Source organism: Podarcis gaigeae, assembly GCF_964106915.1.
Source record: "Podarcis gaigeae genome assembly, chromosome: 8".
NCBI lineage: Eukaryota > Metazoa > Chordata > Lepidosauria > Squamata > Lacertidae > Podarcis > Podarcis gaigeae.
This window is the reverse complement of record NC_139684.1, coordinates 59,023,509-59,049,906: the sequence shown is the minus strand read 5'-3', so window position 1 is coordinate 59,049,906 and position 26,398 is coordinate 59,023,509. Positions and strand designations below refer to the sequence as shown.

Sequence of the window (26,398 nt, the reverse complement as noted above, 5' to 3'; positions counted from 1 at the left end):
GCTGGCCACCTCTGCTGTTACTGCTGTCTAGCTGGCCTCCTCTTTCTCTGAGCCCACCACCTACTTGAGGGAGAGGATGAGGTGCGAGTGGCAGATTCTTTTCATACTCCAGGAATTGGGTCCCTCAGGACCAGAGGCCAATTACAGCCCTCTGGGTCTCTGCAGGCTGCTCCCCCCAATGGACTTACTTTGTAAATGCCTTGAGTGTGTTTGCCTGACTGGGAGGTGTCCTGGAACTCCGACCATGCTTCTTCCTTGAGTGGATGGAGGATATGTGAGTGCATGTCGAAACTAGCCCATTGTACCAAGAGTACAGTTATATCCATTGCTTAGATTGCAGATGTGTTTCTTTTTAGAAGCCTTTGGCCCACCAAGCTGAATGCAGCCCATGTGCCCCATTTTGTGGCCTGATGGGTACTTGGCAGGTTTTAGGTTTATTTATTCCTTTCTGAAGACCCAGGCCAGCAGCAACCAGCAGTTTTATTTGAGCAGTTGTTCTAGCAAACCTAGGTGGGCTCATCGAGCTTCGGGTGGACCACTGTGCACAGCTGTTGTGCTGCATCCCGCCTGGTGGGCTGTTTGTTGCAGGAGACAGCTTTCGTGTGCCCTGGGACTCTGGCAGAAGAGTGAGCATCAGGCAGCATCATGTTAAGCACTACAAACCCCCAACCATGGAGATGGAGCTCAAGGTACAAAGGTGCCAAAAGTGGTTCCAACAGCACACAAACACACACATTCACTCCTGTCTTCGTGTTCAAGGGCAGTCCTCTTATTCAAAAGAAATATAAAGCCACGAATGTCTGTGTGGGTGATTTGTTCCATTCTATTCCTGAGCCATCTGAAATATTAAAAAATTGAATTGTAACTCAAGGCACAAAGCACACTTACACGTGCCTGCATGTGCGTGCTCTCGATTAAGAGCCAAGACTGGTCCCTGGCCCTAGAGCCAAGCCATCCATTATGTGGCTGAGTGATGGGAGCCTCACACCCTCCTTTCCTTTCTTCCTTCAGAAAAAGGGGTCAGCTCCCTCCCTAGGTAATGGCCCGCCTTTTCGTTCTCCAGGAGGAAAATGAAAATGCATTTGCCCGAATCCGCGGGGGCAACTGCCTGACTCCCTGCCAAGTGAATGGAAGAACCGACATGCAACCTTTCTGCCATGCCAGCTCAATCTCTTGGTGCTTGTGACGAGAGGAGAAAGGCAGGAGGGAGGAAGTGGCAAGGCGAATGAACGCAAGAAGACATGGGAGAAAAGAGGGTTACTAAGAGGGTCACCCACTCCAGAGGAGTTGGGAGCCAGGAGCTCTTTCTCACACAAATATGCATTGCTTGGTTATTTGTTTAATCCGTTATACCCAGATCTTCCACCAAGAAATTGGTGAGTGTGTGATCCCTGCCTCTTCTGCTGCTCCAATTTCTCCCAACAATAACCCGTCAGGGTAGGCTAGGTTAAGAAACAGTGCTGAGTCCAGTGAACTTTGTGGCTGCGCAGAGATTTGAACCCAACTCTCCACCAGTCCAAATTCAGAGTCCCTTCCATGTTAGCTGACTACCACCATAGCTGATTGTGTCAAAGGAAAGATGTTGCAAATAATTGCTTGTGAGGCAGTGCAATGCTGTACAGGACTTTGATCCTGAATCACCTATTCAAGGGCATCTGTCAAATGAAGACTGTGTTTGTAGGAATGTCTCAAACCTATCTAAGAAAAACTCACAAGTTGTATTGAAATGCTTTTTTTGCTTCCCTCAGGGTGCATTAGATAGGCCTTCCACAACCTGGTGTCCTCTGGATGTTTTGAACCAGAATTCCAAATTCTAGTGGATCTAGAGGGCACCAGTTTGGAGAAGGCTGCATTAGATTTGGGAATGTCCAAATTCACCTGGAAATTTCACGTTGGACATATCTGGTGGCAACTTCTGCCCTTGGCCTTGTCAACTTCCGTCTCTGGGTGGGGGTCTTTTCCTCCAGCTCCCGTCTCCCAAGGGTTTGATGGTCAGAGGCAGTGGTGGCACCAACTGTCTCCAGCCGCATTTGCCTCAATCTACATTCATGTCCTCTCTGCATCTCAGGCAGGGTTGTATGACAGCCTGCCTGAGAAATTTCATTCTTATCAACATTCTTTTTGCCCCACTCCAAATTCCTTGGATGGTTTAACTGAGGAAATAATTCAGCTTTGGCCAAACTTTAGTGGCACCTCTACATACCCATGGATGAACCAGTCTCAAATGGAGGCTGAAAACAAGGAGGCTTTCCTTTCAGCCTTGCAACTCAGGAGGCAATAATAACAATAGTAAACAAGAGCATTCCCCTGACACCCACCCAACATATCTCTCTCTCTCTCTCTCTCTCTCTCTCTCTCTCTCTCTCTCTCTCACACACACACACACACACACACACACACACACTGACATGCAGCTTCCGGGCTTTTGGCTGAAAGAGTGACAAATAACTAGCACAGACCAGCAGACAGGCAGGTGGCCCACAGCAGTACAGAGGGGGGAGCTTGGGACTTACCTCAGCAACCAGTTGCCCTGACTGAACACAGGAACCCTATGCACTTTAGAACAGGAGTGGGGAACCTCATGCCTAGGGGTCAAATGTGGCCTCCCGGTCTCCCTCTTTGGCCCTCAGGACTCTCCTTGGGCTACACCTCCTCCTCCTCAGCCACACCCCTCTGCTTCGTTCCCTGCCAGTATTTTGGTGTCTGGCTGCAAACGTATCCTTGAACTCTGAATATGTTTCTTGCTTGCCTGGATGGATGACAGAGAGGGGGTGTGTGTAAAAACAAAAGTCACATTTTCATCTTTTGCTCTAACCGATGGGTAGGCAAACTAAGGCCCGGGGGCTGGATCCGGTCCAATCACCTTCTAAATCCAACCTGTGGATGGTCTGGGAATCAGCGTGTTTTTACATGAGTAGAATGTGTCCTTTTATTTAAAATGCATCTCTGGGTTATTTGTGGGGCATAGGAATTCGTCCTCCCCACCCCTTCAAAAGATAGTCTGGCACCCCACAAGGTCTGAGGGACAGTGGACCAGCCCCCTGCTGAAAACGTTTGCTGACCCCTGCCTAACCATTTCTCCCTCTGGCCCTGACCACCACTGGCCTGTGGCCCCAGAAGGTTCCCCAGAAAGGAATGTGGCCCTCGGGCAGAAAAGCAACCCTCCCCCACTGCTTTATAGCAAGGCTCTTCTTGGATAGGCTGCTGCTTCTCTCTTTGCCTAGTCAACTGTAGGACAATGTTTCAGTCAATCCAACAATTCATGTTTTGCCAGGTAGGCACATGAAGGAGCTGAGGCTCACAGAGATGTCCTGTAAAATTTGCTAGAGAGAACTCTGTGAGATCACTTGCTTTGTCTGCCTAGACAGGAAGCTGTAGCCCTATATACTTCCTGCTTGCCCAGGCATTTTTCTCTTTCTTCATCATGCTTCCATGCTGCTCACTTGTACATGTCTGAGTTCTGCAGCTCAGACCCATTTTTAAACTTACATTTTGTACTTTTGTAACAGTACAGTGGTACCTCGGGTTACAGATGCTTCAGGTTACAGACACTTCAGGTTACAGACTCTGCTACAGAAATAGTACCTTGGATTAAGAACTTTGCTTCAGGATGAGAACAGAAATCGTGCAGCGGTGGCGCGGCGGCAGCGGGAGGCCCCATTAGCTAAAGTGGTACCTCAGGTTAAGAACAGTTTCAGGTTAAGAACAGACCTCCAGAATGAATTAAGTTCTTAACCCGAGGTACCACTGTAGTTATAAACCTGCCTTCATTTTACTACTATAGGTGATGTTTCAAGACCTAGATTATGTAAGTAAATACTACTTTTATTTCTTCACAAAACGTCTTTGTGGTTGATGTTTTTAAGGAGGAAAATGGGGTAATATCTATTCGGGTTTTCCTATATAAAAAAATCAACCCTAGTAATACCAGAAAAATCCAGTTTGCCTTAAAGCATCCTGGATTATTGTTTCTAGAAGGTTAAATCAACTTTGTTTTAGCGTCTAAATTTAAGCTGCAAAGAGTGGTACTCTACTAATCTTACTCACATGAGCAAGGATAATAACTTAACAATATATATCCTCTCCTAGTGCTTAAACCCATTCCTACATGAACAGCTGCCCTAATCACACCTGCCCCCCAATCTCTCCATCTTCCATTCAGGTGAGCCAGAGGCATCACTACAGAACACATTTGAGGACACATTCCAGGCTGGCTCAGACACTCCAGGAGCAGGAGTCACTGAGAAGCCTGGCCTGGTCAGAGTCCTGAAGACTGCATTTATCCCCTGGCCTGAGCAGGAACTTCATAATGAAGGAACAGAGGGTAACAAGAAACTGAACACTCCCTTTGTATAAAGCTCTGGTGTCTCTGCTTTTGGCAGTGTGGTCCCTTATTACTAACCTGTCTGCCCATTATAGACTTGGATTAAATCTTACTCTCACACATCAAACCTGTTTTTAAAAGTCTGCAGTTCTCAGGAACTGTCTAGGGTCAGTCTCATTAGAAACCCAGCCAGATGCTTCAGCACCACATGGTCAGCTGTTACAAGAGACAGCAAATTAGCAGTGTCCCAGGAAAGCCAAGAGGCACACAGTGGATTGGGGGATGCAGACAAAATTGGTGGGACTGGTGTTAATGGGTGAGTGCGCTGTGTTTAGGACTTTTTCTTGTTCATGGCCTCATAGAGCAGGAATTAATCAACTCCAGAACTCTGTTCCAGGACAGAATCCTCCATATATCAACTTCCCATGGACCTGGTTCCAGGAACTCAGAATTATTATTTTTCTTTGGCCCAGGCCCTTTAAAAATTCCATATTTTATTTTTTTTAATGGAAGGGCATAAAGAGGCAGCCCTATTATGGAATTAGAGAATTACATCCTCCCTTTCTTTGGGCTTTTAAATGCCTTTGCCAGATACACAGATTCTGTTCTAAACATGTGTTTGTGTGTGTGGTGGCCTGCACTGCTGGCAGCTTTCAAATCAAGGAAGAGGATCCTGTGGCTCTTCAGACATTGCAGAACTGCCACTGCATTTCTGATCACTGGACAATGGTGACTGGGGTGAATGGGAGTTGGGATCTCACAGTGGTGCACCCTGTTGGGCAACTCATAATCTCCTGCACTGAATGACCTGTCTTGGTTGCCAATCAGTAACCAAACTAGGTTTAAAGTGTTAGTCTTGTTGTCTGAGAGGCGATGTTATCTGAGAGACTGTTCTCTGGTCTGTGGTTGGGGTCCTCCCGGCCATACAATACCCTTCAGACACCCATCTGGTAGGGGCACACAGGAGGGGCTTCTCCATGGTAGCACTTACCATTAGGAATACTCTTCCTTATTGAGATCTGGTGAACACCAACCATGTCTCACCAGAGTAGTACATGGTTTGGTTATCTTCCACTTGAACTACTGCAATGCGCTCTACATGGTTACCTTTGAAGGTGACTCAGAAACTACAACTAATCCAGAATGCGACAGTTAGACTGGTGACTGGGAGCAGCTGCTGGGACCATATAACACTGGTTTTAAAAGATCCATGTTGCCTTGCGGTATGTTTCTAAGCACAATTCAAAGTGTTGGTGTTGACCTTTAAATCCCTAAATGGCTTCGGCCCTGTATACCTGAAGGAGTGCCTCCACCCTCATTGTTCAGCCCGTACACTGATGCCCAGCTCAGAGGGCCTTCTGGAAGTTTCCCCATTGTGAGAAGTGAAATTACAAGGCACCACCCTGTGGAACACCTTCCCAGCAGATGTCAAAAAGTTAAACAACTATATAACTTTTTGTAGACATCTGAAGGAAGCCCTGCTTGGGGAAGTTTTTAAGGCTTGATGGTTTGGTTAGGTTAGGTTTTCCTTATCCTTCTTCTTTCCCTCTGTATTTTTGTTGGAAGCTGCCTAGAGTGGTTGGGGCAGTCAGATGGGTGGGGTATAAGAATTTTGTCATTGTTGTTGTTGTTAAAGACCTACCTGTTCACTTGGGCCTCAGGTAGCCAGCACATGCCCCTTCAGAACTCCCATCAGCCCCAGTCATCATAGCCAATGGTAGCTGAGGATGGGAGCTGCTATTCAGAACCCTGAGCCAGGCTTTCTCTGATCCGTAATATTGTTAATAACCACTTACCTTGGTTATTGTGTTAACTTTATTGATTATTTTTTTATTGGATAGTCTTACATTTTATTATTGTCTGAACTGCTTCAGAATTTCTTTTGTGAATGAAAACCAAGATAGAAACCTTTTGCTAAATTGCAAACACCTGAAGGTCAATAAAAAGAAACAAGGGGGGCACTACCACCAGTAAGATCTCCCCAAACCCAGACAAGCCAGTTTAAAGGGTGCCCCCACCAAATAATAACGGAAAGAGCCTTCTAGATTCATCAGTTGTAATTGGGAGGCATGTGAGTTGTTTCACTTCAGCCCCATCTGAAGGACTGATTGGAGGGCAGGGTGGTGGTGTGGACAGATGGGGCATGTGGGGCATGCCACAGATTGTGTTTCGTGCCTCCCCTCATTTCAGAAAACACCATTTCCCAACCAAATCTGCAAACTCTGAACTGCAGCTGGGTTGGAAATTGCCAGCAGTTCTAGACTCCTCCTCCTCTTTGTGGGCAAGGAAGGATCAATAATCGCCGCTCTTCCCTTCTTCCTTTTGTGTTGCGCTGGAACAGCTGCCAAGCAGAGCCTGCACTTGGCAGTAGAGCCCTCCCAAGGAACCAGTCCAATGTGGCTGCTTCCCATCTGTTCTAACAAGGTGACTCAGGATGAAGGTGTTCTCCAAACTCCCCGCTGGCTGTATTTATTGTCAAACAGTTTTTGCTTTCCCTGCTGCCTCTGGAAACATGTGGAGCAGCTGAAGATGCACAGTCATTTTGTCATTTTCCTTTCAGGGTACTCTGGAGCCCAGCAGAAATAAACAGTGCCTGCCCAGGGGTGTGCAAAACCTCACTCAGATACATTGTCACTGTGATATACATGACCTAAGTAGTGTGTAGCCAGAGTTCCCCTGTGTTCAAGGAATCCAGGTTCTGTGATGTGCAAAAATCCTGAGACTTGCATCCGTCCCAAGTTTGATCCCTTGCATCTCTGAATAGGGCTGGGAAAGTCCCATCTGAAACTCTAGATACCCACAACCAACAGTGTACAGATCAAGGGAAGTAATAGCACTACTCTGTTCAGTCTTGGTCATACCACACCCTGAGTCCTGTGCCCAGTTCTGAGCACCACAATTGAAGGATATTGACAAGCTGGAACGTGTGCAGAGGAGGGTGACCAAGATGGTTAAGGGTCTGGAAACCAAGCCTTCTGAGGAACAGTTCAGGGTTGTGGGTTCAAGTCCCGCATTGGGCAAAAGATTGCAAGTGGTTGGAACAGATGACCCTCTTGGTCCTTTCCACCTCTATGATTTTATGATTCTAAGTAAAATACAGTCCATTAGCCAGGTATGGTGACGCAGCTAAGGTTCAGTTAATATTTTGGTTTTACTGTCTGGTCAGAAGCCTGCATTTCAAGCATCTGGAAGGACCCCAGAGCAAGCTGGTGGGCTACATTTGGCTTAGCAGGTCCCAAACTGGGGAGGTCAGATCAAAATCGCACATGATATCACCTCCCCCTTTTTAAGGGAGAACAAGCCTACCCAACCTGTGCTACCTTCCAGGCTGAAGACAGCCCAATAATATCCATTATGGAGGCTTGTTAGGGGTTTAGTAAGCCCTCAGATTTTGCTATTTCACGGTCAATGCAAAAAACAAGGACAGCGGCTCAAGCATGAGCCAGCTTTGCTCTCTTTGAAAAGAGTGTCTTCTCAAGGCTGAAGTTCCATTTCGGGCCGACCAGAAGAAGATTTATGAAACAAAGATTGATATTAAGTTATCTTGTTGCTGGAGTTCCATTGGAATCGCATCAGCAACAAATATAGAAATAGAGAGTTATTCTCTTGGACTCAGTGCTTTTTTCTAAAAAAAATGTTTAGGGGTACTCTCATTTTCCTACTCATATTGAAATACTGCCCTTCAATGAGGCCAAACTTAGATTCACAAAATGTTTAGGGGTATGTGTCCCCCCTGTGCCGCCCTCCAAGCACTGCTTGGACTTATTGCAAGAATATTGAACTGCTTGGCTTTGAAATATTGAGTTGGGTATGTTATTTTGGCATTGTAAATAGCATTTAAGACTCTTAAGTATTAGAACGTGTTGAATTTTGGTACATTACTGTTAATGAATTTTCGTCAGCCATATACTGACTTGGTATAAGGCAGGGCGTCCTGTGCTTGTTCTTACATCATTGGTCAATGATGTAACAGGGCGTCGTGTGCTTGTTCTTACATCATTGGTCAATGATGTAACAGGGCGTCGTGTGCTTGTTCTTACATCATTGGTCAAAGAGCAGTAAAACCAAGAATGAAACAGCAGCAAAAGTTCCACAGAGTGAATGTTTTATTTCCAACAAACATAGCGCCCGCCCGGCCTGGGATAGAGCAGGTGAGGATGGGGAAGGAAGACGTAGGGAGGGTGTTCCAGGTAGGGAGGGAGACTCAGATTCAACCTGGGGCAGAATGGGGCAGAGAAGGAGCCAGGTCTTCTCCCCCGCTGCCCAGTCAGGGAGATCTGGTGCTGGAGGGAGGACGGTGCAAGGAGCCGAGTCTCAAATGGGGAGACGCAGGGCAGTGGCGACAGCTATCCCAGACTGCTGGCCATGCACACAGTGCATGGCGTGAGGAAAGGTCCAGATAGAAAAGAGTTAAGGTTGGTTCTCTTGCCCCCAAGTGGGGGGAAACCTGCCCCTGCCCCTCCAAGTCCTGAGGCCGGAACAGCCGCTGGCGTGATTGTGTGAGCGCTTTTGGATCCTGGCGGTGAATCACTGCACGGGGAAAAAGAGGGGCTGGCAGAAGGCGTGTGTCTTTCTCTCTGTGTGTGAATGCCTCCCCGCCTCCTCATGACCTCCAAGTGGAGCAAGTGCTTATGTGGGGTGTGTGCATGGCTGTGCCTTTGTGACACTTGGGGAGGGTGCAGCTCCTGCTATCCCGCCCCCTCTCCTCCTCCTCCTCCTCTTGAGGACCATCTAAAGAGGTGGCCACTGTTTCCAAAACTGCCCCCCTCCTCAGTAAAACCGCTGGAAGGGGATGGAGCTGTCTTTTCTTTTTGTCTTCTTTTTCCAAAGTGTCAGTGTGAAAATATATATATATATTTATATATATTTATAGATCAATAAATCCCAGAGTTCACGTGGCTCACACTTCTGTCTGGAAGTCCCCCTCGGATAGATCCAGGCTCATGCAATGCTTCTCCCAGTCGGCGGAGTGCAGCTCCAGTTTCTCCCGGTGCTTGGAGGGCAGGGAGCTCAGCGTCATGGCCTTGAAGGTGCTCCAAGACTTCTGCTTCTGCTGCCGGCTCTCTGGGCTGGTGACTTCCTGCTGGGGAAAGAAGAGAGAGAAAAGGGGAGGGGTGCTGTTAGGCTACAGAGTGAAAAATAAACTGCACAAGATACACAGAGCGGCTTCCACTGAAAATAGCTGGCCCAGAAATGACTGTAACAGAGCACATACAAGGATGCCTCTAGGTGAGACTGGAATCCTGTCCAAAACCCTTCGTAGCATGACTGTGGTATTCTCTACATATAGCAATTGCCTTTGCCAAGGCTCTCTGGTGTCCTGTGGACTCAGCAATAGCTTTAGAAGCTACAGATGCTCTTCTTGATGGCTTTGGCCTGTTTCCTACTTTGTATATTAGGTGGCCAGCACCAGCAAATCCTCTCCCATAATGCATCTCTCTTCTTCCTTCCTCTCCCGTTATCAAAGGATAACAAAAACTTACGGCAGGCATATTCTTTTCCCCACTCCCTGAAGAGACGCTCCACCGCTTTTCTCTCTGTGTGAGAACAACAAGAAGAATTAAGCCCATAGACTATGCCTCCCCTCCCACTCTGTGATCCAACTCAACCTGGGCCCAAACTGTGGTATTTCTTGGTGTGGAATTCAGCAGAGTTTACACTAAGGATGGGTGAATCGGAGAATTCCTAGTCTATGTCACTTTGTAGTGCATTTTCTTCTTGTCTCCACATTTAATCTGCATTTTAAACATCCTCAGTTGCAGGCACAGCTTAGCTATGCACATGGTTGTAACAGGGGTGGAATTGTAAGCAGCGTGGATGGTTGGGGTTGGTCAGGGGGAAACAATAGAAAAAGTACAGATAGTGACAGTTCAGTTAGAGCCAGAATACATGTAAGAGAAGCACAGTGACCCTTTTCCGATAGCAGTGATAAGTGGCAAACAATTTGGCAATGTGGGGTTAATTATTTATTGTTTTATTTATTAAAATACATTCAAGGACCCCAAAGTGGTTTATAGAACAAAATTCATCATTCAAGTGTTAAGAGCATAAAATCTAAATAAAATCAACAGCAAACTCTAAACAATGTTGGGGATATGTACATTATCTAAAATTGGCCAATAATGTGGTTGCAGAAAAGCCCAAGTAAACAAATGGGTTGGATGCGCTGCTAGTCCTGTTTGGAGTTAATGGACATGACTAACTTAAGTTCTTTAACTTCAGCAGGTCAACTCTGAGTAAACCTTAGTTGGATACAACCCAATGTCCTCTTAGCTGCCTTCAGAAACACCCTACTGTGGATGCCTCCTATATAGCAGGTGAGTATAGTATTGGGAAAGAAAACCATTGTCTCTATTCAGACCCAAAGAAATTCAATTCTGTTCATCAAGAAGTGGACTCTATTGGTCCATAATAAGATTCCTAGTTTTTAAGGTGTCATGAGACTCTTTTTTATCTTTCATAGTTAAATGCAACTTTCTTTAAAAAAAAATCAGTGATCATCCTGTCCAAACAAACCCCAAATGTGAAATCTGTGTTGCACCAATTAAATTATTTCATCTGCCCTGACTTCTGCATATGCTCAGGAGCATTATGATGTCACATGTTCCAGAGGCATTCAAAACAGGTGCTGAGTTTGAACCACACACCCCACCCCTGCCAATCAGATTAAGCCCTGCTCAGTACTATTGCCAGATGCTCTCCGAGCCTTAATGAGGAAGGATTTTGTTCCTTTGCTTTCCTCCCATTCTTACCTTTGCTGCGTTGGTAGCTGGAGCCCGATACCGGTCCAGTGTGTGGAACTTTTGATTCAGCTCGTGGTAAAGTTCTGAGTGGCGCTTTCTTGTATGCATGACTTTCTGCAGATTTTTAAACCAACAAGTCCCGAGAGGGGAGGGAGAGAGAGCAGAGAAAGAGCAGAGAAGTCAGTGGGCACAGGAGCTCATCTCCCCAAAGCAACTCTGGATGGTTCAAAGCACATGAAATGTGAGGAGTCCCCTGCCCATCCCAGCCTGAGCCTTGGACTCCCTTGGCAGCCTTAAGCCAGCACTTGCTTGTGCAGCAGGAGTGGAGAACCTCATGTGGACTTCCGCAGATTCCTCCTCTGTTCACATCCCTCCTGCACACCCTCCTCCCCAAGCACTTTTGCTTGCAACGCAGGAAGATGCTGCATTAGACCATTGGTCCTCCTAGCTCTGAACTGTGATAATGCCTTTTGTGTATGTGTGTGTAAGCTCTGACATTTGCAAAAAAGAGAGAAGAAGAGTCACCTCCATTGCTCCACCCACTTTTTTGCCTTTCACCCTGGCAGGTTCCCCTCACCCCAGAAGGTTTTCCAGAAGGGAATGCAGCCCTCAGACTGAAAAATGCCCGGCATCCTTGTTGCAGATGATGAGGATGATCAGTACTGGTCAACATTGCAGGGCTGTTCTGAAGATTTTTGAACGGGAAGAGTTTTGTGCTATTAAGAGAAAATCTCTTTATTTCCCCAGATCAGGTGAGCTGGGATGGCCAATAATATACTAACAATAAATATATTATCCTGATTAGTGTTGCACAAGGAGTAGCCACTTAGATAACAAGCATGAAGCAAACTCCCTCAAAAACTGTAAAGTTGGAAGGGACCTAGAGGGTCATCTACTCTAACCTCTGCAATATATCCTTTTAGTTTTTGAAGGGGAAATTCAAAAGCATTGTTGAACTTCCACTCACAAAGAACCGGGGCTGGCTGGAGGCAGGAAGTAGTTTTTAAGAGAGCTTTAGGCGGTCTGAAAGAGGCATTGTTCCCTGTGGTTTTCTCATTCCTTGTGTCCTGTTGTGGTCTCAGGCTGTTGCAGGCTCCTGAAGCACTACAAAGCCTAGCAAATTCTGTTCACAGGATGAGGTGGGTGCAGCCTGGAAGGTCCTTATCATACCTTGTGTCAATGCTCCAGAAAGCTATTGCCTCTCCCCTGCTGGATGTTAAGTGGCTGGCAGGATGGCCCAGAGTGTTGTTTTTCTTTTCCTCAGATCAAGGACCAGAGAGTCTGTCAGGTCAACGTTTATGGGCGGAAATCAGTTGATGATGAGCCTTTAAGGCTGGCTGGAGCTGCACCCCACTATCAAACCTTTCGCAGTAAGTGGAAGGATATTACCTCTTCCCCCATAAACTCAGCTAAAATACTCGCATCTCTGGCTCCGGCATTTTAATCAACTGCTAACGCTCTTTATTGCCCGTTATAAAACTTGGGGGCCTATTTCATCAGATTATGCTTAAATCAGAACCAGGAAAAGAGGCTTGAGAGAGGAAATAAACAAAATGGGTATTGCGGTGCTTACTCCCTTCCTCATGCATGACATATGAGACTCTCCAGAAACTGACTGGGCTTCTGAGAAGAGAGCCTTAAGTAAAGGGGTGGGGTGGGGGTTCTCTCCCCTATCCTGTTTTGTCTCCTTACATACCCACACACCAGCTGGCTAAAACCTTCTCTAACTTGTCACATGATTACGTGCTCATGATTGCATTGGGGTGGTTACACATGGTGCTGCTTTCTACTGTTTGTGTGGTTTGGGGATGGAGATACTGCTTTGTTTCCCATCAGTGCATGTCCCATAACTTCCTGCCCAAATCCTGTAACTTGCTATGAGACACACATTCCATTTTGCTTGTTTTGCTCTGCTTTTCTGGCACTATAGTGCAAGAGATCCCCCTCCAGATTAGCAACAATGCGATAACATTAGGGAAGCATTGCAGAATAAAGTGGAATGACGTGTGGATGGTCCAGTATAAATCCACCACTAACAAACTATTGCAGTAGTAAGGACAGCTTGCAAAATATACCCAACAACAACAAGAGTCTGGAGGGGCATGCCGTATATCCAGACTACAAACCTAACTGGTTTGAGACAAGTATCACTGACTCCAAAGAATCCTGGGAACTCTTGCATGACATGAATATCTAGAAATTCATAGGCCTCCTGGGCTCAGAACTACACTTCCTGAGGTTCTGTGGGGCAAGTGTTGGAGATGGAATTATTTTTAAACCAGTTTAAGTCTGTAACAAACTGAAGCTGATAGAGATCTGTATCATATAGACATCTGCTGTGCAGAGCACAAGAATAATCTTGTTGGGGCAAAGGAGGTCTCTTTGAGACATCAGGAAGAAGAGAAGACTGGGCAGGCACTTACCTCGAAATCCAGGTCAGAGTACCGCAGTCTTTTTCTCTGGGGAGGGATGTAGGCATATCACAAAGGAAACGGATGCAAAAAAGGGGGGGAAGGAAGGGAGGGAAAGAAGCCTTTACTAATTTGTTCAGCATTTAGAGAGCATGTGTATGGGAGGAGGGTGGGCCCCCAAAACCTAACAGCACATAAAGGAGGCCCATCAACATGACTTGGGATGGGAGGATTGGAGTAGAAGTCTGTCAAAGTATTTTAGGAGGAAGAGGAGAAAGGAAGACCCAAGCCATTATGGCAGCAGCACAAAAGCAACGAGAGGCAAGGGTCCCAACCCCAAATTCCTGAGGCAGTTTGACTGGCACTTCCTGTTTCCAGCTGACTAGAGAGATTTAGGTAGCAACCAAATGGGAATTGACCCATGCAATGGTTACAACGTTTAGGACTTTTCTGTTTGGAAAAAAAAGATGAGTAAGAAGAGGCATGATAGGGCAGTATATAATTTGCTTGGTGTGGCTAAAGGGTTTCCCCCCTCCCTATTTCATAATTGTAGAGTTTGGGCCCATCCAATGAAGCTCAATGCTGGAAGGCACAGGGTAGATAGACAAAACAAAAGTATTTCTTCACACAGTACATAGTTTAAATCACAATTGGGGGGATCGCCAATGCACCCACGTCCTGCTTTCAGCTTCACATAGGCTCCTGGTTGACCACTGTGAGATCAGTATATAGATGGATTAGATGGGCCATTGGCCTGATGCTGCAGCCAGGTTCTTCTTAGGTTCTTATTGGAAGCTGAGAAACTCTTCCGCTCCCCCAGAAAGCCACATTTCTCTTCCCAGCTTGGAAAAGCTGCTGCCTGTGGCTTTGCACAAAAACTGTGGGTGCACATATGTGTGTTCATTAGCAACTGCTGGTGAGCTGAAGCCAGCTCTTAATTAATGGGAGGTTATTCCCACAATCAGCTTTGTCTGCAGTGACTTCTTTTCTCCTTTGAAAGGCCAGACTTGAGGGTGGAAACCCCCCAAAATCTGCCTTTTCACAGCTGCAGGGAATCTGTTTTGCAAACAAAGTGGGGGGGTGGGTGGGAAAGGACACTGAGCAAATGCCACATTTGGTGAAGAGTGGAGAAAAAGAGGTGAAGCAAAACCCAGCTGGTCTCCACACTGATCTGTAGGGTCCTTTGGAGGATAGAAATGAGTGCCAAAATGGGATGGGGAAAGGCACCTTCCATGCTTATGATGAAAGTCTGAATGGGTACTTCTGCCTACTGCAGTAGCCTTTGGCAACCCAATGCCCTCCAGGTGTTTGGACTACAACTCCCATCAGCCACATTCCAAAGCATCTGTAGGGAACCAGGATGGTGAAGGCTGCACTACAGAAAGAACGTTCTCCCTCCTCACAATTCTTAACCCTTTCTGCTTGGTGCCGGCACCTCAACTTTCAATGGGTGTAGTGATGCTACAAACTTAAAAATAACGTCACAATTGCTCACCTGTGGAACCCTGGGGACTGTAGCTGTGCAAGAACTAGGCTTGTGTACCAGCACTTTCATCATATTGCTGTTCCCAGGATTCTTTTTTTGGAGCTGGGGAGCTATGTTGCTATAAACTGATATAATTCAGGATTCTTTGCTGCAGATTGGCCTTTGTATCCTTTGGAATATTCCTCAGCTATTGCATTAATTCATGCACACTCCCCTCTTTTGTGGCACCCTGTATTCATGCTCAAGCCATCCTTCTATAGATTTACCTGCACAGACATAGATATTGCCTACGCACCCTCTCTTCTAGCGGGTGCATAATTAAATAATTTTGTAAACTGCTTTGAGGTTTTATTACAATCAAGTGGTATATACATCTTTTCAAACAAATAAATCAATAAAGTGGTGACCTGCAGATAAATACAGATGTAGGCATGCAGACTCGATGCCCATTCCCACTTTGAGAAAGCACTGTCTACACCAGCCTTGCTCCCATCAGCTACAGACAGCACAGAGCTGATGGAAGTTGCTGTCCAACATACTTGGTAGGTGCTACATTGGGGGAGGCTGACCTACATGTCATCGACTGCCTCTGCATGTCATCAAACAGGCTCCCGGCCCGCTCCCGCCCAGTGCCGCTCTTACCTCCAGGGAGCCCACCTTCATGGCAGAGCCAGGCACAGTGCGTGGCATGGTGCGGCTGCGCTCCGACAGCTCTGAGGCCAAGATCTGCCGTACTGTCGGGTGCTGCTTGAACTGGAGGCCGTAGGGGTGCTTGACCGTCCCGTACGGCTGGTTCAGGTTCACGTTGATGTGGTCCATGGAGGCAAAGCTGGGGTAGGCTTCGGCTTCCATGGGGTGGCGGCCCTTGGCCAGGCCCGGCGCATCATCCAGTTTAATGTTGAGCTTGCCCTCCTCCCTGGTGAAGGGCTTAAGGCTCACTGTCCGCCGTGGCAGCACCATGTAGTTGCTCTCCAGGGTGGCCTCCTGTGGCCGCAGCCACCCATAGTCCAACTGCCGCAGGCTGCTGTCGCCACACAGGTACACCGCCCCCCGAGCTGGATCCAGGTTGACGTCCTTCTTCGCAGGAGGGTCGTTGAGCTCGTTGAGCCCTTTCACAACGTTGTGTGTCATTTTGGGCACCTGGACCAGGATGGAAGTGGGTGGGATATTCCCAGGAAGGGTGGAGAAGCCCAGGCTGCCCTCGGAGCTGGTGTTGAGCTTCGGATCCTCGTCCCCGTCCAGGGAGATGCGCGACAAGGTGCTCGTGATGGTGGCTGGGTTGCACGTGTTAACCTCTTTGAAGAGGACTGGGAGGGAAGTGGACAGTCAAATGGAACATGAAACAGTTTCTGGGAGAATTAAGGGGAGCACTTGCACTTAGGGAATGCTTCAGTCTGCGGATTTGGGGCTGGGTGGGAAGGAAGAAAGGTGGAAAAGTCCCTTTGGTGGGAGCACTTCTCAGTCTGAAGAGCACACCAGGGGAAGGTGTTAGCTGGTGCTGTTGTCATAAATGGAGGTAACAGGAGCGGTTTTTCCAGGAACCTGGAGATCCAGGTATGCTTAAAGAACATCCCAGAAGAACCTGGAAGATGAGGTGGAACTGTCTCTGGGCACCTCTGGGCATGCAAATGCTGCGAGCTGGCATTTGCTAGCCTGGTGCCCTCCCAATGTTTTGGTTTTCACTTCTCGTCAGCCCGAGACAACATAGCTATACAATGCTGGGAGAGATGACAGCATGGGCATGCTGGCTGGGGCTGATGGGAACTGGCTGTGCAAAATATCTGTAGGGGACCAGGTTGGCAAAGACCACGGAATTGAAATTGTGAGCTAGGTAGATGACATGGCACAGGGGAGTTCCTTGTGGCCAGTTGTGAATACTGGGTGTGGGTGATTAATCGGAAGCCCGCTGAGCCTTAAGCTGGAAACTCATGGGACTGACAGCTAGTCTCTTTTGTCACCAGCTTGACCTAGCCCTTCCTATTTCTTTCCTGCCTGTGGGATGTGCTGTTCCTGGGGGGCTCAGGGGCTGGTTGCCTAGCATAGGACCATCCTTGCTAAAAACTATGCTCCTGATCCCTCTTCCCTATGGAGGCCCATGTTCTGCAATGTCCTCAGAAAGAACTTTAACTGGCCCCTTCCCTATTCAATGATAAGCTCTTCCCAAAGCCTCCCTGGCTGACCCATACGAGTGCCAGAGAGAAAGGAAGAGGGACTCACCTGTCTGACACGCCAGGTCAACATCCTTTTCAAAATCTGTCTATAAAAACACAGAAAGAGGGGTAGAAAGGGAGAGAACGAAAGAGAGACGAGAGAGGAAGCGAGAGGAAGAGACAGAGAGAAGGTGGGAGTGGAGAAATGAATGCATCTTGGGCAACAAAGGTGGCTCAGTGATGTTCCTTAGCCAGCTTTGAGCCTTTCAAGAGGCATAAATATTACGCTGGAGAAGGGAGACTGAGTGCTTTTTGAACATTTTTAGGGAGTTACAGCCAACTACATTCTACTCAGAGCACTCAAGGAAATCAGTGGGCTAAGTTAGTCAATGCCTCTACTCTGCGTAGGCCTAGGATTGACTAAAACACTTTCTTTTGGAGATGCCACATAAAACCCACCCACCCACCCAAGCTCAAATGATTGTGCTGTATTTTCCTGTTCATATGCAACATGGTGGTGTTAAAATCTGACAACTGATTGACTATACACACACACACACACACACAGGCTAAAACATAGTGGCCAAGGGCTTGAGCTATGCAAGCCAGTGATTTAAGTCTCAGTAAACATAACCTCCCTAGATCAGTATTCCCTAACCTGGTGCCCTACAGATGTTTTGGCCTAGGACACCCATCAGCCCCAGTCCCCCTTTGTGCCTCCTCTGTAATAAAAATATCATTAGCTTAGGCCACAGAGCACTTGTAAGAATCACTGACAGCATATGTGAAAACACTTGTGGGAAGCACTATATAAGCACAGACCATTCCTTACTGTGTGTGCCCAGAAAGGTTCTAGATCATGTCAGCATCAGCTCTGCGAATATCCCATCAAGGAGGACTCAGCCAAAACAAGCTTGTGAAGGCATAGAAGGGGATGCGGGGGGAGGGGAGTGCAACACCCTTTGTGCACATGCGACCGGTTCTCCCTCCCCCACCCTACAACATGGGCCCCACACTCACTCACCATGATCTGGACTTGCCCATTCTTGCAGGAGTCAGGGGAGTTCTCATTCTCGTCACTCTTGCACACTCCGATCTGGCACTTCACCACATCTTGTACCTGGGAGAGGTACAGACAGGCAATGTGGTCTCAAGTCTCTGGAGGCCTCAGACCTTCTCCCTCACTCTGGCTCCTGTTCTGTTGCTACTTCCCCCACCAACCAGAGCCAACACTGGTGGTAGAGAGGATCAAGTTCCATCTCCACCTGTTGGCTAGACCAGGGGTGGGGAACCTTTTCAAACACCGAGGGTCACATTCCCTCGTAGGCAACCTTTCGGGAGCTGCATGCCAGTGACTGCGGGAGGGGGGAAAGGGGAGAGATGCAGAAGTGGGCGGAGCAAAATGGAGGTGCATGAGCTGTGGGCGGCATGTGCTTGGGGAGGGCTTTGCATCAGTTTCTGCAACAAATTTCCTACTGCTGCTTATACACTGTTACCTTGGGAGTATTTGTGAGCTAGCATCAAGCCTCCCTTCAACCCCTCCACCCCCCCCCAATGCTTTTGTTTATTAGTCTGCATAAATTGTGACTTGCTCAGCTTGCGTGCCTAAAGCATACCAGCCATTTCGGAGGAGCTTCTTAGCACCCCGGTGCCAGCCTTAATGCCACTGAGCGACCAAATCTATGGCAAGGACATGGCTGTTACTAGCTCCTCGCTCCTGACAGGAGAGTGAGGGATGTGGAAAGCAGCTGGCAGCAGCGGGCGTTGCATGGGCCACCTCTGCGGGGCCTGTGCTTTATGTTTATGGAGCAGTCGCTCACCAACCATTGGGCGAAGATAAATGAGGGAGTGTAAAAAGTCAAGGGTAGGGAGAAAAACTCTGGCCTGCAGTGTGCATATGGATGAAATACGAAGAAGGTTGTCTCCATGTAGGCTGAGGGAAATGTAGCCAATTCTCCACCCATGTCCCAGGCAGCCATTAATTGGACTGACTGATTTAGAACCTGAGCAAATGAAAGTGGGTTGGGATGGCAAAGGCCATTTATTTATTTTTTGCTTCATAAAAATTATATACTGCTTGATAGTAGGAAAAAACCTCAAAGCTTTGAAGGGTGGGGGTGTGTGGAATAAATAAATTGGGGGATTCTCCTTCTCTGTGTCCCATCAAAAAGACTGCCCCCTCTGTGTAGGCCAGGGGTGGGGAACCTCAGGCCCAGGGTCCAAATGTGGCCCTCCAGGCCTCTCCATCAGGTCCATGGACCCCCAGGCCACACCCCTCTATGACTCTGTTTGCCTGCCAGGTGTGCAGGTGTAAAATTCTGGACTGTGCATGCCTTGCATGTAGGCTATGTTGCTGCTATTTCCCCCACTTTTTACCTCTGGCTACATCTACCACTGGTATGTGGCCCCTGGAAGGCTGCCCCTGAGGGAATGTGGCCTATGGCCTTCAAGAGGTTGGGTTCACCTCAGTGCAGAACAGTGATTCCCAAATGCTAGACAGGAGAGGTCGACTTATTATCTAAATGAAAACTGGAAAAACCTGCTGTTCTTAAAGCTGAGCTGAAATGGGAGCACCAGCAGGGGCAGACTTAAGTGGTTTTTATTTGGAGGGGATGTCAAAAAGTTTTCTGTATATGAATTTATTGTCAGAGAAGGAAAAAGGCTTGAGGTTGTTGTTTTTTAGATGCCTGTTAAACCAGCCTAATTTTGAGAGGCTACAAATTGGAGAAATGTATTATTACACCCCACTTTTTTATTTCAAGGCGTGCATGGCTCCCCCCCCCCCATTTTATCATCACAAGAACCCTGTGAGGTACATTAGGCGGAGGAATGATGACTGGCCCTGGTCACCCAATGAGATTCAAAACCCTGGTATGCCGTGTCCTAGCCCAATGCCCTAACCACTACACAACAACAGCTCTTGGAGTTCGTTATCAGTTCAGTTATCATCAGTTTGTTAGAGCGTGGTGCTGATAATGCCAAGGTTGCAGGTTCAATCCCCATAGGGTCTACCTGCATCTTGGTACTGCATCAAAGGATCCGCTACAATTCTATGATTCTGTGATCTCTCCTTCATGTGTTTTGTGTTTGTCTGTTAAAATAATGACTCAGGAAAGAGAAAGCACAGCAGGAGGACACCCAATGAAAGTCCCAGCACATTGGCAGTGCATGTCGCCCACCTCTCTGCGCAGAAAGCAGTGGACTGTGATGATGACGAAGCCCTGGACCGAGTTGAAGACTGCAAAGAGGACCTGGAAGAGGATGGAGCGCCGGTCGGTCATGGCGAGCACAGCTGACATCCAGGTGAGCGCCAGCAGGGGAAGGACCACGCAGGAGCTCCATAGCGATGCCCTGGGAGGGGGGCGGGAGGGGAGAAGGTGTGAGAGAGAGGTGCAGGAGCCAATCACAAAGGAGAAGGGGAATGCACACAGGCCGGGTCACCCATGCCACCCGACAAGAGCCCCTTTGCATACGATTGGTAGGTGACCAAAGGAGTTTGGGAGGGGGCAGAAGGTGATGGCAGGAAGCAGTTTAGTGCTGGCAGATGAGCATACATTAAGCAACATCGCAGAGGGTGGAGGGTTCCAGGAACATACGGATCTGTTCAGTTATGCTTATATATCTAGAGAGATGTTTGGGCTCTGTGCAGACACCATGGAAAATGTATGGGCTCCCTGCTTCCTTCAGTGAAGCAACACACTCTGCACCTGGTCAGAGGCATTGCCCACTTGTCCCTTAAGGCTCTATGTCGGAGCATGGCTGTTAGATACACCCTCCCATGTCTAGTGGATTCTGGTGGCCTTTAATGATGAGGACCATGAGGGAGACCAAGATTCCCCTGCATCTAGCAGCTCAGTTATTTTCCTTTTCTTCATTTTTTAACGACCTCAGCCTTGTCTTAGCTGCATCTCAGCTTCTTACCTCAGTCCCCCAACCCACCCTAACTTATCTGCCACATAGCTTTGCCTGTCAGGGCAACAGGTACATGGCTTCTGCACCTTTTCCTTGCAAATACACCAGAGGATGCTAAACCCCAGTTCAAGGAGCCTGATCTGCCACACTGCCTGCCGTTTTTTCTGCCGCACCCTCTGCAGCACCTACCAATTGTGGGGGTGGCAACAACAACAGAAATCAGATCTGTGGAAAAATCGGCTCCTTCATGCATACCAATTCCTGATGGGGACGCAAACCACCTCCCTCCCTTGTCATCAGAGTGATCATTTGATGACAATGGAGGGTGCAATAACCCATGTCCTCAGCTGATCTTCCTGAGTTAGATGAGAAACGGGGGCTGTGTGCACCCTGTAAGAGTTAGGGGTGTCCAAACTGACTTCTGGCATGTGGCCCCTGGAGGGTGGGCCAAAGGTAAATGTGGCCCTTAGGTCACAAATTGTTAGCCACCCCTGTAAATTAAAGATAAAGGGACCCCTGGCCATTAGGTCCAGTCATGACCGACTCTGGGGTTGCGGCACTCATCTCGCTTTATTGGCCAAGGGAGCCGGTGTACAGCTTCCGGGTCATGTGGCAAGCATGACTAAGCTGCTTCTGGCGAACCAGAGCAGCGCACGGAAACGTCGTTTACCTTCCCGCCGGAGCGGTACCTATTTATCTACTTCCACTTTGACGTGCTTTCGAACTGCTAGGTTGGCAGGAGCAGGGACCGAGCAATGGGAGCTCACCCCATCGCAGGGATTCGAACCGCCAACCTTCTGATCAGCAAATCCTTTGCTCTGTGGTTTAACCCACAGTGTCACCCACATCCCAGCCACCCCTGTAGTAAGCAATAAATAAATGTAATTGCAGCCTTGGCATTGGCAGGGTCCCAGTATCCAAGAACTGGGGTGAAAGAGGCAGTTGACCTGGGATTTGAATTTCTGTGAGGCCTATGCATTAGCTCCCAGCTTTGTCTACACCGACTGGGCACCCTCCTGAGGTTTATTTCTTCAGTGACACCATTGGTAAGTTTGTGGGTCAAACTAGACAAGCTGCTCCATAAGCAGCTTTTTCAATAGGATGTAGGCTTCACAGAAGCCCAGAAAGCGACTGGGGACTGGGTAGGCCAGGAGGTTAAGGAATAACTGCATCCTTTGCCCTCACCATGCCCCATCCCACAATCCAATGAGTGTGGTACCCAGTGCTCCCCCCCCAAAAAAATGTTTAGGGGTACTCTCATTTTGACTCAAGAAAATCACAATTTTATAGTTTAAATTGGATAAAAGAAGTACAGTAAATGGACAAATGTACAAAGTTTCACAAAATATTTAGGGGGTATGCGTCCACTTGCATCGCCCCAGAAAAAAAAGCACTGGCTGCAACCACATTTTCTCTAGAGGTATCCTAATTGTTAAGAAGGGGTTGTCTTGCAACGCGATTGCACTTTTTTTTTTTAAGATGAGAACTGTCCATATCAAAACAGCTCTAGCAGAGACATAGCACCTCCTCCCCAAATTCCACATCTGGTCACATTTGGGTGGGGTGAGGAGAAATGTAAAAATAAAATCCATTTTAGAGCTGCTGTTTAACTCCATGCACATTGCCCTCTTTGCCTTTCCAGATCAAAATGGAAACTTTTCCCAGATGTGATGGATTCCCTTCATTTTCTCTCTGTCATGCAGAGAGAGAAAGAGAAAGAGAGAGATGAGAAAAGGGAGGCAGCCGCAGCTCATGCATGTGATTAATTAGACCTAACTATCTTTTAATTCTAACGTCTCCTCTTGTGCTTCGCTCGGCTGTTAAAGGCTCATTATAGGAAATGCAAGGAAACAGGGAGAATGTTCCTGGCAACATAATCGGGAGAAGACACTGTGAAGGAAGGAGAAGCGGATGGAACCAAGTGGCGCCTATTGCCAGTTTGCCAAACATCACCTGAAGGTTTGTTTCCCCAAATTGTTGAGGGTCCTGATTTTGATCTTGCAAGAAAGCGCAGCCCACCAGGCAAGGCTCCTGCACAAGCCTTGTCAAGGGCAGGACAGACAGAACTATAAGTAAGGATGCCAGAGAATCCAGTCGTAACTGGAAATGGGGACAGAAACTTCCGTAATTCACATGTTTTGTGCAAGGTCTGAAACAGAAACCATGCAAGCGAATACAAGCGGAAGCGGGTATTGTTCTTTCTTTAGCCCTCAAACGTTATGTAAAAAATTACATTCTTTTCTGTAGTGTTTGTGACATTTCCCTTCCGTTGAAATGCATCAGAATTAATTATGTCAGTTTTGGCTAACGCTGATAGTGAGAAACATAATGTAGGTTTTAGTGGAAGCCAAACTGTAGAGGAATGGAAATGGAGCTGATTGCAATGGACAGAGTCAGTCACTGACATTGGCTGTGACTTTAAGAACTTCTGCTTGGGATATTTCCTCCTCCCTCCCCGTTCCCCCTTTTTCATGTGACATGATGTCTTTTCAGTCTGCGAGCTGAAGGGCTGGAACCCCCTTAGAACTGATTTTTGCCTACCACTCTGGGAGCCTCTCTGGCTATAATGGGCAGGGCATAAATGCTTTAAAAAGATAAATAAGCATAAGGCTCATTAAGATAAATGCAGCTGTGCTGGAATGTGAGAGTGCTCTAGGTGCTCAGTTTCTCAGTTTTACTACATTTAATTTGTCCCATTTCCACATAGGCTGGTTGTTTAAATTTTAAGAAAGTCCATGTGAAAATATGTGTGCATTTTCATGCATGTTAATCTTGACATGTTCCCTATGCAACCTATGTCTAGAATATGCATTTTTTGCAACCAAATCCCACCTGAATATGGGAAACTGGTGGTCTTCCAGGTGTTGGTGGGCTCTTAACTCCCATCATCCATGACCACTGGCCATACTTGCTGGAGCTGATGGGAGTTGGAGTCCAACAACATCTGGAGGGCCACCAGTTTCCTAATACATTTGCTTGTCTGTCCTCCCCCCCCCCCTTCTCTTTCATTCAGAGAAGAGCAAATTCTGAAGCAGAGCTGTGTTTCAGTTTGTGTACTGTTTCAGGAAGTGCAAATGTGGTAGGTTCACATTAAAATGCAAACAGAATGGATTTCTGTCCCATCCCTGGTGGGTGCCAACCGGGCCTAATTCTAGAGGCTTATAAGAATAATCAATTTGCAAGAGGAGATGGAGGAACTCCATGCTGTCCAACTCTCCCCTCCTCCCAGGTAGGTTGGACAAGCTGGTACATGGTTTCTGCCCTACTGCCAAAATAATTTCCATCTGAAGCAATTCACACATAAGGGGATTTTTCAAAAAGTGCTTCTTCAGCAAGGTGTTTTTTTGTGTGTCTGTGTGTGTGTGTGTTTTTACTGCCTTTAAAAATTAAAAAACCCTTAAGCCACAGTCACTTCGCTTCCCTGCTCATCTCCCTGGAGCAAGCCCAGATGCCGCTGGCAACAGACCTGGGAACAGAAGAGCAACTGATGGCAGCGGAGTCAGTGTGTGTGTTGGGGGGGTGTAGTTTAGCCTCAGGGCCTTGCAGGTACTGAGGAAGAGCAGGTGGCTCACAGTCCTTCCTGGTGGAGAGAGCAGAAAAGAGCAGAGTGACATTCTATGGCTCTACTACTGCAGCTGTTCTATTGAAGAGCTTGGCCCAAATGTAATGCAGCGTCTGGGATTGCCTTGTGGGCACCCTAAAAGGACAGTAAACAAACAGTTCTTCAATTCATTAGATTTTTAAAAAATAGTTTTTGAAAGTGTCTTTTTTTAAAAAAAAATGACCTAAAGGAGTTTTGACAGTTCAGTAGAGAGAAGATTCTGAGGTGATAAATTCAACTGCACAAGCATCCCTCTCGACTGCCATTTGGGTGAAGGCCAGACCTACTGGCTGCTTCTTGCAAATAGTTTTGGCAGTGCTGAAAAACATCTTCCATTTCAAAAAAATAAAATAAAAATATGATGTTGATTTTTCAGCACTACTGGCAAATGAAGTGTTTCCTCTGTTCTTTAAACTGCCCTCTCTTAAGAACGTCCTCCATGACACCATGGAGCTAAATTCTGCATCATCAACATAATGACATCTCATTTGCTGCATGATCTAGGTCTGCAGCCTGGTGTCCTCCAGATGTTTTGGCCTACAACTCCCATCAGATGTGCTGGCTAGGGCTGATGAGAGTTATGGTCCAAAACATCAGAAGGACACCAGGCTGCGGGATGCTTATCTAGGTGACAGATTCAGGAAGGAGGAGGTAGTTGAAGCATCCTAGAAAAGGCAGCACAGTGGCAAAAAACAGCCATGTGAAGGAACCATGGCGGTGCCACACAGAGCCTCAGTGCTTTGGGGGATAAAGTTCCACCCCACTGAAATGGCAGCTTCCAGGCTGAAACCAAGAAGCCCTGGTTTGGCAAGGAAAGAAGAGGTTTCAGTGGTGGAAAAACATATGTGCTCTGCATTCAAAGGTCCAAAGTTCAATCTATCACCACTGGTGGAGGAATGGGAGTGCAGAGGAGTGGCCCACCCCTGGCACCACTATTCCGGTAGGGTGCCATCGTGGCGCCCCCCACCCCGGACATGTGCCGCGCATCCCCAACACACGCCAAGCGCCACGCCCCCAGAACACGTGCCATTGTCTATGACATCTCAGAGATTGAGGATCACAGGAATTCAAAAAACAGAGACCCTGGGAATTGGTTGCCAGCCAGAGCAGACAATAGTATGTGGTGGGGGTGGGGAATTGAATCTGGCCCATGAGCTGCATGTCCTTACCTCCCCCAGCCCCAGAGGGGCCAAGCTAAACAGGTAGATGGGGTCCCCCCCTCCCTGCCATCTGACAGCAGATCCATTTCCCTTGGCCTAATCACAGCAGTGCTTGTGAAGGTGCAGCACTTCCAAAGTACCAACAAGCAGCTGATTGTTGTTGCTCAGGGCTTTCTTTGTAGGTAACTGTGCTAGCCCTACTTTTGACATCAGCCACATCTTTACCTGCCCCTTACCCGGTGTCACATAGGAGCAGGTGGGTGTGACTTGGCTGAAACAGCCTTGTGGGCTGAATGGGGAGGCCTGGTGGAGCTAATGAGATTCGGAGGCTGGAGGTTCCCCATCATTGCTCCATGGTATCCATCAACCGGCACTATAAAGAGGCTCCACAGCATCAAAAGTAATTGCTAGCTAAGGAATTGCGCCTTAAGTAAACGTTAGCAGTTCCCGTGAGAGCAGGTGACATTTCTAACTGTAAAATTACAGAGCCCAGCCGAGTGAAAGAAAAATTTAGCACCCATCAACATGCACTGTCAACAAAGCAGCCAGAGAGAGAGAAGGCAGCCAGCAGAGCAAGTCTGTGAGGAGGACAGAGAGAGAGAGAGACTAAC

General features: G+C 47.6%; 1 protein-coding gene and 2 long non-coding RNA genes across 14 annotated transcripts in view; 2 read left to right on the top strand and 1 right to left on the bottom strand.

The window, feature by feature from the left end:
- The first annotated feature begins 3,536 nt into the window (after positions 1 to 3,536).
- Positions 3,537 to 13,484, top strand: LOC310850443. Of its 2 annotated transcripts, none has more exons than XR_014567317.1 (3): positions 3,537 to 3,808; positions 10,550 to 10,641; positions 12,332 to 13,484. It is a non-coding gene; the product is annotated as an uncharacterized lncRNA (long non-coding RNA). The 2 variants fall into 2 exon arrangements; XR_014567318.1 differs by lacking the exon at positions 3,537 to 3,808 and adding an exon at positions 9,414 to 9,553.
- The window catches only part of ADGRB2 (adhesion G protein-coupled receptor B2), a 163,779-nt gene continuing 145,793 nt past the window's right edge, over positions 8,413 to 26,398 (bottom strand). For 7 of the 11 annotated variants that reach the window (XM_083751606.1, XM_083751607.1, XM_083751602.1 and 4 more), the window contains 8 exons: positions 20,294 to 20,465; positions 18,139 to 18,234; positions 17,182 to 17,221; positions 15,607 to 16,271; positions 13,491 to 13,526; positions 11,077 to 11,181; positions 9,808 to 9,861; positions 8,413 to 9,407 (listed from right to left, as the gene is read on the bottom strand). In XM_083751606.1, coding sequence (XP_083607732.1) covers positions 9,225 to 9,407; positions 9,808 to 9,861; positions 11,077 to 11,181; positions 13,491 to 13,526; positions 15,607 to 16,271; positions 17,182 to 17,221; positions 18,139 to 18,234; positions 20,294 to 20,465 — 1,351 coding nt within the window. In that variant the 3' untranslated portion in view covers positions 8,413 to 9,224. Of the gene's footprint in view, positions 9,408 to 9,807; positions 9,862 to 11,076; positions 11,182 to 13,490; positions 13,527 to 15,606; positions 16,272 to 17,181; positions 17,222 to 18,138; positions 18,235 to 20,293; positions 20,466 to 26,398 lie in introns of those variants that run through there. The other 4 variants (XM_083751605.1, XM_083751604.1, XM_083751609.1 and 1 more) reach the window with 4 other exon arrangements.
- Positions 20,312 to 26,392, top strand: LOC310850457. Its single transcript, XR_014567335.1, has 3 exons — positions 20,312 to 20,417; positions 22,853 to 22,985; positions 26,274 to 26,392. It is a non-coding gene; the product is annotated as an uncharacterized lncRNA (long non-coding RNA).